General features: G+C 38.5%; 2 protein-coding genes across 2 annotated transcripts in view; one reads left to right on the top strand and one right to left on the bottom strand.

Annotated features, from left to right (window-relative positions):
- The first annotated feature begins 1,260 nt into the window (after positions 1-1,260).
- On the top strand, positions 1,261-8,698 carry LDHAL6A (lactate dehydrogenase A-like 6A). Its single transcript, XM_012725603.1, has 7 exons — positions 1,261-1,395; positions 3,300-3,417; positions 4,145-4,318; positions 5,949-6,122; positions 6,830-6,947; positions 7,420-7,543; positions 8,209-8,698. The coding sequence occupies exons 1-7, from the start codon at positions 1,270-1,272 to the stop codon at positions 8,371-8,373; spliced, it is 999 nt and encodes a 332-aa protein (XP_012581057.1). The 5' UTR covers positions 1,261-1,269; the 3' UTR covers positions 8,374-8,698.
- A 150-nt stretch (positions 8,699-8,848) lies between these two features.
- TSG101 (tumor susceptibility 101) overlaps positions 8,849-11,443 on the bottom strand; it is a 26,133-nt gene continuing 23,538 nt past the window's right edge. Inside the window, exons 9-10 of the mRNA XM_012725602.1 lie at positions 10,215-10,454; positions 8,849-9,164 (exon numbers count right to left, since the gene is read on the bottom strand). Coding sequence (XP_012581056.1) covers positions 9,075-9,164; positions 10,215-10,454 — 330 coding nt within the window. The 3' untranslated portion in view covers positions 8,849-9,074. The remainder of the gene's footprint in view (positions 9,165-10,214; positions 10,455-11,443) is intronic.

Here is an 11,443-nt window from a genome sequence, read left to right as displayed (position 1 = left end):
TACAAAATGATGTAAAAATAAACTTTTGTAATAAAGAGACATTTTGTGGGGGTGGAGTGGGGAATGGGATCAAAAACGGGGTGGGGGGAGGGAAATGCACGGGATTATGGGGATGGCACATGGGTGACTTGGTGATGGGAAACCCGAGGGTATTACAATTGAGATGGAAAAAAAAATGTACAAAATGATGTAAAAATAAACTTAAAAACAAAAAAATAAAAAGACCCTTTCTCCTATAGTCCTGGTGAAAATTTCCCAGTCATAAGCCCAAAAGCCCTTAGCGGATACATTCAGACAAGGTTTGGTTACACATAAATTTTACTTTGGCACTGGGTTGGCTAAGTTCTGAGCAAGCAGTTCTTTGAGAAAAGAGGCCCACCTGCTGCACCTAGTATGCTTACAGACCATGGATTTATTTGACCTGGCCAACCACAGAAAGCTTGCTATCCTGGCGGGCGAATGACTGGCCGCAGGTGCGCGCCTCCGGGCCTGCCTCCTGGCCTTGAGCCAGCGCCAATTGTGACGGACCTCCACCTGGCTTCCATGGGCCTCCACGAGGCTTCCACAGCTGGGCGTGGCCTTGCGCAGCAGCCTGGTTGTGGAGGCCAGGGTGCGTCAGTCAGCAGAACCCCTACCTCCATCCCCACCCCAGTTTCTATCAGCTTCCTGCCGTTTTACTACATTTTCTTCCTTTGCCTCCTGAGTGAGTGGCCATGAACTGGACTGCAAGAGTCATGCGGAATGGCAAGAGAATAAGTGCTGAGGGAGTGAATTTCTTTTGTTGGAGGATGACTCTGTGTCCCCTGCAGGCTTCAGGCATCCGACTTGGCTGGCGGTACACCTCTGTGAGTGTGGGGAAAGTGCCTCACACCTGGCAGTTCTCCACTGTGGGCTTAGGAACCCTGAGCTTGATCCTGGGGCTAGTTGCTGTGGAGGGGAAAACAGGGTGTGGTAAAGGAAAAGGGTGGCCAAGTCGGGGTTGGGAGCTTGAACGTACCAGCTATAATTTTTTTTTCCTTTGGGCAGAAGCAGTCCCTTTCCCCTCCTTCATTCCCTCGTTACCCACCTTACCTGTATCCATCTTCCTCATCCCTTTGTTTTGCCTCTTGGGTGCTGCACTGCTACCTAGCAGTTACCCAGCTTCTTTGCTAGTTATCTGTCATTTCCGGGTGTGTCTGCCGCTGAAGTTCTCAGTATGCCCCTCACTACCGAGCAGTTCCAAAGTGGGAAGCGCTGTGTGGCTTTTCTTCACTTTGTTAGGTTTCCAAGATGGCGACTGTGAAGCGTGAACTAACGAAGAATTTCACGTCAGAGAAGGTCGTTCATCACACCAAGGTCTCCATTATAGGAACAGGATCGGTCGGTATGGCTTGTGCAATTAGCATCTTATTAAAAGTAAGTTGTGCTCTGCCATAGGTTTACCCAAGTTTTTCTCAGTTAGAGGCGATGGTACCGCACACATTTGTTGGGGGGGGGGGTGGTCTGGGAGTGGGCTGGCCGCTCCCTGCTGGCTTAGGTCAGAGCAACCCTTTTAAAAGTTGTGTCCTTTGGAAAAATGCACAAAATGATATAAAAATAAGCTATTATATTCTTTTTAAAAAAGTTATGTTCTTTGTGCTTTTCCAATTCTTCCATGTAAAGGACCTGCTTTTTCTAATTTTTTGCCATAGTGTGTTTTCTCTCCGCTCTGCTTTCATCATGTGATGACAATAATGACAATATGAAGTACTCCTTTGCTTGCCTAGTTTACAAAGTAGGCGGTAGAAGATCTGAATTTGCAATTTGTTAGTTGTGATAGGTGCCTTGCTATTACCAAATGAATAATGTTTCTTTTAAACATCTCTTTTCAGTTTCCTAGTTTCTTTCCCTTCCTTTTATTCATGTCAGGTTAGTTTTAATGTTGTCCTTAGGATTGATATAACTGATCAAGTTAGCTTCAGTATAATGGCTACAGGAACTAAAATTATTCTGATCCCTTTTAAAGAATATTACCATAATCTGGCACTTGAATTTAGTAAATTCTCTTTGAACTGTACTTTGCTTTTAAAGGAATGTCTGTACAATTTCTATAAACTACTTTTTATAATATTTACAGTTGGCATGGTTTATACTTACGTGATATGTCTTTAATGCACTAAAAGCTTCACCTGTTGTGGCTGTTCATGACAACCGCTAATACTCCAAAGCTCATTTTGTCCTACTGACTATAGAGCCTTTATCAGCTGCGTTCTCACCGCTAATGAAGCATGCAGATGTTATACCAGTGCTTTCTTTCAGCACTGGCAATAATGATTAACAATATTCCTTTTGAGTACATTATGTAATACAACCTTAAATGTAATTATTACATCTATTTTATAGATTGGGAGAAAAGGCGAAGACTGTTCCAGGTTATATGCATAAAGATTTTCTGTATATGTTAGCTGTATACTTAAAGATTTATCATCTTTGCATTGAAGGGCCTTTCCTGGGAGGGATTAAGCCATAGCCCTAAAAGAAAGGGATTATAGCCATGGCCTCCTAGAGCTGGAATTCTGTGGTGCTGCAAGCTACCATTTGTGTATCGTACAAAATGGTGTACAATCCCCCTGCAAAACCCAGGGTCAAGGCTAACTTTAATCTCTTCCTTCATCTGATTCTAGACTCGATACTTGGACTCAAGGAATTGGTGATTCCTTAAACGTTCTTTGATGACAAAGAAGGAATTCTCAGTAGGAATTGTTTTTAATTTATCTGCAGGAACTTAATGATACCATTCTAGTAGAGAAACAGCAATGTCTTGGAAAATTACTTAATTTTACCAAAATACAAAACTCGTTACTCTGATGTGATACCCATGTGAGCTGGAATTTTTGTCACTGAGTTTTGTGTACTGAGCCTGGAATAGTACCTAGTGTACTGGACATTTAGCAGTTGAGTAAAAGAATTGCTAAAAGCCAACGCATCTAGGAAAAAAAGGAATGGATAATAAATACAGAGATTGGGTATTCTGCTCACTTGATCATTTATTCCTAAGTTCTATCGAGCACAGAGGCATTTTTTTTTTTTGGTGAACATTTCAATAGGATAAAATATTTAAAATACTTTTTGAAAGCCAATACATTCATGAAGTTAAAAAATAGAAAAATAACATGGAAAAAGATACACAAAGAAGTCACATTTCAAGTTCCCATCCCCCCTTCCCATCTGTGTATATTCTAGTGTTTTCTTTTGCAAATGTAAAAATATAATTATTTTCCTTCATTTTTTCATTAATCAAGTGTACCCTCTCTCCCCCCACCACCACTATTGACTTTTAGGGCTTGAGTGATGAACTTGCTTTTGTGGATAATGATGAAGGCAAACTGATGGGTGAAACAGTGGATCTCCAACATGGTAGCCCTTTTATGAAAATGCCAAATATTGTTTCTAGCAAAGGTTAATGTCATTGTTAAAAACTATAAAATTTCCAGTATTACATGAATAAGTAAGAAAATCATACATGTATTTCTCTTTATGAAGACTTCCCCATTTCTCACAGATAAAGCTAATATTTTTCTACTCTGCATTCTCGTAACATGCTCAGATTTCATTAGATTGTACTTAATTTGTTTATAAAGTTTCCTACAGCACTAGGCCATGTTGCTATGAGCATCAGTTATTATGACAGTTAACATTGATTTCCCATTTTATGTCAGTTAAGCACTTTGTACATATTAATCAATTTTCACTATTTAACTGCTTTATAGATGATGCACTGTCAAACTAAGATAACAAAAGTGATCATGTAAGAATTTGAACCTAGTTCTGAGAAGCCTAAACACTCAACTACTACTACTTTGGCCCCCAGGAGAAATTTATTTGAACAAATATATGAACCAAAATATGCCTGGTTAAGGGCCTTTACCACATCTATCTTTAATGTTCTCATTTACCAGAATGTGGATTTTGATCTCTTACACTATAAAGATTAAAAGCATGTTAGTGGGGTTGAAAACTAATGTACAAGCAAAATTTAGTACTAATTTCCTGAAATTAACACGTAGTGGGCACATAGTCCTGAGGAAGCCAGTTTAGTAACTGTAGTGATTGAGCTGCGCAGAAAATGTATACTTGAATGTCAGATGTTTTCAATTATCTATTTTCTATTCAAATCTCTCCCCAGATTACCTTGTCACTGCAAACTCCAGTGTAGTGATTATTACAGCAGGTGCACGCCAGATAAAAGGAGAGACACGGCTTGATTTAGTGCACCGAAATGTGTCTGTGTTTAAATTCATGATTTCCAAAATTATCCAGCACAGTCCTCGCTGCAAACTGATTATTGTTACCAATCCAGGTCAGCTTTATTTTGACTGTTCAATAGGATTTTTTTTTGGAGGGCGATTGAATTCAATATTACTTGGTAGAATAAAGATTTTACATTTTGTGAGTTTGGCTAGTTTAATTTTTTCAAAGAACTGGCTCTTGATCTTTAATAGTTTGCTTTAAATTTTGTGATTTTTTTCCTTTTAGTTTTGCTTTTCTTTTTCTAGTCCTTTAAGTAGATATTTAAAAATTTGTGGTTATTTTCTAAGGAGAAACGAGGGACTGCCTTTTCAGACCACTGCCCTTTTGCTCTCCCTCAGTTTTATATTTTTCTAATTTCTTAACCCCTTCCCTCAAGATTTTGTTCTTCTTTATTGATACTTATTTAATATTATTTTATCTTCTTTCTACGTTACAATTACATTGCATTTTTATCTATTTAAAAAATACATTTTAGTGATACATATTTATGAGCAGTTTTTTCGATTGTGGTACTTTTGTCATTCAGTTCTAATTATTTTACAGCTCAGTCTTGAATGTACTGTTAGCTTTAAAACATTAAAAAATAACTTTATTGCAGTTGATTCTAACAAAATGAGCTAAGAAATGTGTGCTAATAGTTTTTTGAAAACTGTTTCAAAGGCTTACTTTGTATTCTAGTTCAATAGACATAATCTGTAAATATCCTGCATATACCTGGAGAAAAGTGGACTTTATCGGGCATAAAGATCTAGTTACAATTTTATTGGTTTTATTTACCAAATTCCTTATTTTTAATTACTATCAATTTCTGATGTTAAAATTGTCTTCTATGACTCAAATCCATCTTGTAGTTACCAACTTTTCTTCATATATTTTGAGGCAGTTTTTATTAGCTGTATCTTAAATTCATTATTGTATTGCTGGCGTCTTGCATGTATTATTATGTAGTATCTATTCCCTATCAATGCTCGTTGGTGTAAATTCTGTTTGCTGTTACTGTATCTGCACTGACCTTTTGGCTAAGTTATCACTTTTTAATTCAGCAAGAAAAAAACTGATAAAACTAATAATGTTTAAAAACAGTTCATGTAGCTGAAACATGCCAAAAATTTTCACTTGCTTCCTAGGACTAAGACCTGTTTATATTTTACTTAATGATATCCTGTCTGTACTCCCCCGCCCCCCTTTGCTCATTAACTAGGCTTTTTGCTCTAAATGGTTGTTTTTGGAGAAAATAACTTAAAAGACTTGATAAGGGAGTTATTCATGTTTGTCAAAATTTATGGATTGAACCTACTGTGTTTCTGTACAACAATCTGTAAAGTAAGAACAGAAGTTTTTTAATTAGAAAAATTTTATTGTTGTTTGTAACATACAGGTTTCAGGTGTACAGCATATAATTTCACATTTATACATACATTATGACCACCAAAAGTGTAGTTTCCATCATCCACCAAATATTTGACCCTCCTGCCCTATATTCCCACCCCTCCCATTTTAAAAAATAATTTATTTCTATAGGGTGGATATTGTTGGAATTGCAGTATAGCTGGAATTGGATAGAGATCCATGTTCTCTACCCCCCAAAAAACACATCAAATTCACCAGTTTTTAGATAAATCTAACAAAATGTATTTTAAGATGTGAACTTTTGTCTGACTTGAAGTCTTTCTTCTCAGTGGATATCTTAACCTATGTAGCCTGGAAGCTGAGTGCATTTCCCAAAAACCGTGTTATCGGGAGTGGCTGTAATCTGGACACTGCCCGTTTCCGTTTCTTTATTGGTCAGAGGCTTGGTATTCACCCTGAAAGCTGTCATGGGTTGGTCCTTGGAGAGCACGGAGATTCAAGTGGTAAGTCTAAAAGCACCACTCAACTGTCCATGCTCTCTGAAATATATTTAGGTCTCATTGATCATACAGATATTTAATCATAAGGTAAAATATAATTTCTCCTGAGTGGGAGAAAGGACTTCTGTTCTTTGTTAAGCCCAGTTAGTAATGTTATAATTTTAAAAACATTTTCATAAGAAAATAATTTACCAGAAATACAAAGCTAAAATAATGAGAATGTTACTATAATCTTACATGATGGCTAAAATTGTTAAGACTTTCATATTACAGTCCTAAGGAGTATAACACAGTTTTATTTTACTTGGGACACTCTAGTGTATAATTCAAGTAACATAAATTCTTTAACAAGAAAATTAATTTACATGATGATAGCTCCTTTATTTCCCCTTAATTTCTTCTGGCAAAGAACCCTTGAAATTCAGCTAATACATAAACCCTGTCTATGCAAAAGGACTTGATGTGATAAAAGTTTAAAACTGTCACTTTCTTCCTTGGAAATCTGCTAAGATGACAGAATTGTTTGCCTCATCCAAGGAGAGTCTGATTTTGCAGGTTTGGGTTGGGAAGGTTATGGACATCCGAGTTTTTTGTTCAGTTGACACTGCCAGTTGAAAAGTACTTAGTGCAATTTTAAGTTTAAATTTACTCAAAAAATCCTGCTAAATAGAAGCATGTTGTAAATGGACATTTTATTACTTTCTTTTAAGTTCCTGTGTGGAGTGGAGTGAATATTGCTGGGATCCCACTGAAAGATCTGCATCCAAATATAGGAACTGAAGAAGACTCTGAGCGGTGGGGAGATGTTCACAAACAAGTAGTTTCCAGGTGACAGTTTTGCAACTTCAGTATCTTGGAAGTTAGTTGGGAGCCTGATTCTGCTAGAGGGCTAAGATTTGGCCCCTTAAGTATATATTATGCTGACCATTCTTTTTTCCACACTTTTCCTCCATGAGCACTTCTACTTTTATTTTGTAGATCATCAAATTCACCAGACTGTAAATTCTTAAAAGCAGAGACATGAGACTGTCATGCTCATTGCTGAGCCACACAGTAGGGCCTGTTTACTGACAGTATGTTCTTTTAAGCTGTCTTTATAGTTCTTGCTGTCAGTGGTAATAAAATTGATTGCATAAGCTCTAGATTTCTTATTCTGTAACTGCTTACTTTAAATAACCAATCCTTAAGAAATTTCTAGGATAAATTACTGATGAAAACATTTCATTTTGTGGCATTGTCAAGCTGCCACAAAATGGACATTTGGTAACTTAATAGTTCATGGTTTTTCTTAATTCCCCAGTGGATATGAGATGCTAAAAAAGAAAGGATATACTTCTTGGGGAGTTGGCTTATCTGTAGCTGATTTAACGGAAAGTATTTTGAAGAATTTAAGGAGAGTGCATCCAGTTTCTACTATAAGTAAGGTAGGATATTCATGTTCAAAAAATTATTTAACATTAACAAAAAACGGGTATAAGAGCATATATGAAAATTTTTAAGATGAAGCTGATCATCTGGAAGATTGTCTTTGTTGCTGTGGAAGAGAAACGGAAGGCGGTGGGAAAACTTATTTCTCTATACCGTTGTCCTGGCCTAGAACAGTATTTATTATACAACTAGATAAAGCAAGTATTCTTTCCTCCTACTTAACTGAGCGGACTAACTCATTATACCTATTAACATAGGGAACCACTGTTACTTTATCATTTACTCTCAGCTGGCCCCAGGTATGCCTAGTGAAGAGACTTTAGAAGCACTAGTATAAAAGTACTAGAAGTTATTCTTGTGGGGAGGCTGAAGTTGTGACTTGGCCAAGTTCCCTCTGTTAATCTGCATGGGAAATGTTAAAACAAAACGGAATAAAGTATTAGGAATGTTGAAGTGATTCTGATAGCATTTTGGGGACAAGGCCTACGTAAAAAGATGGTTGATGAACTAGAACACTAAATGTCTGTTTAAAATTGTTGCGTCTTGGTAGTCTCTGCCCCAACTGATACTACAAATCTATTAGTCATTTACACAGCACTGTTCATATTGCAAACCAATTCTGAAGAAAGCAAAAGGAGTAATTTAAAGTCTTCACTTTCAGGGTCTCTATGGAATAAATGAAGAAGTATTCCTTAGTGTTCCTTGCATCCTGGGAGAGAATGGCATTACCGATGTCATAAAGGTAAAGTTGACCCCTGAAGAGGAGGCCCTTCTGAAAAAGAGTGCAGAAATTCTTTGGAAAATTCAGAAGGAGGTCAAGCTTTAAAGTTGTTTAATAAAGCTACTTTTCTTAAGTTATTGAAGAAGAGACAGTCATTATAGGATTACATATGAACTCTGAATTCCTAAAAGCTTGAAAAGGGAACGGTTCTTAGCTTCCTCTTTGATTAAGCATCCAGATATTGGATAACAGCTAACTCAGTACAATTCCTAAGAGACTGTCAGACGTGTTTTGGTACCTTGTCTTGTACTTGCCATCTGATCCAGAACACTGTATGATGTGTGCATCCTGTATGACAGAAGTTCTACTCCTCAGGTATTCTCTTACCCTAGCTGGCCTACACTTATGTTCATGTATATGCTATAAAAAATATATAACTTCCTCTACAATGTAAAAATAAGTATGTACACATATCAGTTTAAGATGGATATTACGCTTTGTTTGCTAAATCAAAAGATTTAAGATTTTGTCTAAAGAAGTTGAATAAAGAAGAGAAAAATTATGCAACAAATTTTATTTAGCATAGTCAGTCCCAACATTCAGCACAAAAAGTTTACAGAGGATAGAAAGTGCATTAATAAAAGCCAGTCTTTACCAAAAGAAAACAGAAAATATATTATTGATTCAAAATATCTTACACTTGAATGATAAACTGCAATAACTTATTCTGGGCACCTACTGATAAGAGAAAGGAAGAGGAAAGAACGCACTGAGAAGAGCTCAATCTCCAGGCGATGTTGGAGAAGTCAGTAGAGGTCACTGAGCCCAGCAGTCTTTCTTGCTTTTTGCATTAGTGCCCTCAGCTGGAACTGTTTACGCGACAGAAGACGTACATGCTGGGGGGGGGGGGGGTTTTAAGAGTTCAGAATTAGAATGACTAGTCCAGACCCAGGCACGAAAAGAATCCTAAACTCATAATTTATGTCAACCCTTCTTTGAAACCAACCTCCAATAGCATGTGGCTTGTAAAAATCTCACTAGACAGATGCTGGTGGGGTGTGGTCAAGTGTCCTTAAGACCCGTTAAAGGCTCACCACCTCACAGGCAAAGCACACATTGCAGGATCTGGCTCATGCGCTTGAGCTACATTTTGAGACAATCAAGATGCCAGGGAAACTAGCATTACGATAAAAAAAAGTTACCCACAAAACCTCTAATGGCTTCAAGGGGGAAGCAGGGATGGGTCATACCACGTCAGCCCTTAGTCTGTTGTCTCGTGACTTTCCCTGTGCATCTTTTCCTCAGCCATGCCTCCAAGCACAGAACCTACACACGGACTGTGGAGGAATGGAGACATCTCTGGGTCTCCAGCTTGCACAGCCCTCCATGTGCACTCCCACCCTCTGGCCACTGTGGAGAGGCAAGATCAGCAGGCAACTGGCCAGCTGCATGTACATGGACAACCAGCAGGTCGAAGGGTGGCTGCTGCTATTCTAAAACTCTGCTTCGACAGCAGCAAACTTGGCTCACTAGATTTTTATGTCTGTCCAACAGCATTAAGCCTGACACTCAGAGAGGCTCTAGACCAGCAGAACAGCCCAATACTTTGCGGGTTGTCTGACGTAGGAAACAGGTCTAAAAGTATGCAGCTTAAAAAAAGTCAACAGAAAACAGAGTGATACAACCAGTGATCTCGTTTTGATTTCACCCCCCGATCCACCCAGGCATAATAGTAAGAATTGCATTCTGCTTGAAGATGTCTGAGCTGGCGCCTCTAGCCCACTTTCCCTTACTCAGAATATCTTCAGCCCTCTGCTGGTGAGAAGACCATGCTCTCCGGAAAGATAACGGATGTTAACCCACCTTCTAGGTCTGTGATTTTCAAGGTCAGTGCCTATAGAACACAATGTCCAAAACCCCCGAAAACTGAGTGGGGAAAGACATACCTTGAGGAAGACATCCAAGTCTATTACTCCCCGGCGCAAGGCTTCTCCCAAATAAAAGATAGTGTCTTCAATAGCATTTTCCTCTGCATACAAATTTAGGATCTGTTTGTATAGTGGAGCTGTGGGAATGATAACTTCATCAATGTCATTGTTTTCAGACTGATTTTCCATTTTCTCCAGAGCAGAACTTAGTTCTTCATCCTTCTTTCTCAAAAGTTCTATGTTTTTATCAACCTCAGCCTGAAAACAGAACAGTCCAAACATGATGATTCTGAAGTAACTATACATAAATATCTGCTTTTCAGACCTACAATTCAATTTCAGACACAAGACTTGCTAATAAAAAAGATGTTTTAAACAACTCACGGATGCTTCATTTTAAATACACTGGTCACTGGCAGAGGAAAAGATGTGATCTAACATGCAGTGAACACAGGATGCTGAGCATTCCCTGAGCTGAGCGCTTCATGGACAGTGATAAACTTGCCATTTATCTGTGACAAGCACTACTGCAAACTAAGCTGTTACACAAGATACTTTCCAGCAGGATGTTCCTGACGTTCCTTCTTCCAAACAAATGGGTATCTGCCATAGTTTATAAGGACTGATGCGCAGAACCCCGCATACTTGAGCTTTAAACAGTGCAGCTGGTGGTTGCAGGCTCTGAATTGTGCTGATAATCACTTTCCTGAACTTTTGAAAATAGTTGGGTACTGGGAAGCTCACTTTACACACTGGAACCCTTTAAAATTTTTTTATTTTCTATTTTTTTGCATAGAATTGGGATGTAAGGCCAGAGGTGTTAGGGGTGAGAGGATTCATCAGAGCCACAGTGGGGAGCAGCATGTGAGACAGGAGAACTCTGCTGCACCAGGGTCACCTCCCTGACTAGTGATCAAACTCAGGCTGTATCAGTGATAGACTTAACCCCTAGGCCACCATATACAAATCCCTTTCCCCAAGGCCTTCAGACATTCAGTAACTCTACCCTTTCATCACAATTACATTTATTGGGATGAATTCTCCCTCACAGAAATGAAAGTAGAATGTGATGCTGGCACGCAAATGATGCTAGTATCTCCAACTTCACTAAGCGAAAGTCACAGGGCTGATTTCTACTAATCTTCAGGGCCCAGTAGTCTGTTAAGAATTGGAGAAACAGGCCCTCCCTGGTGGCGCAGTGGGTTAAAGCACAGCACTGAGAAGCTAAAGCCACTTCAGCATGAGTT

Source organism: Condylura cristata, unplaced genomic scaffold (assembly GCF_000260355.1).
Source record: "Condylura cristata isolate star-nosed mole 26May11 unplaced genomic scaffold, ConCri1.0 scaffold00015, whole genome shotgun sequence".
NCBI lineage: Eukaryota > Metazoa > Chordata > Mammalia > Eulipotyphla > Talpidae > Condylura > Condylura cristata.
This window is presented reverse-complemented; position numbering and strand designations above follow the sequence as displayed.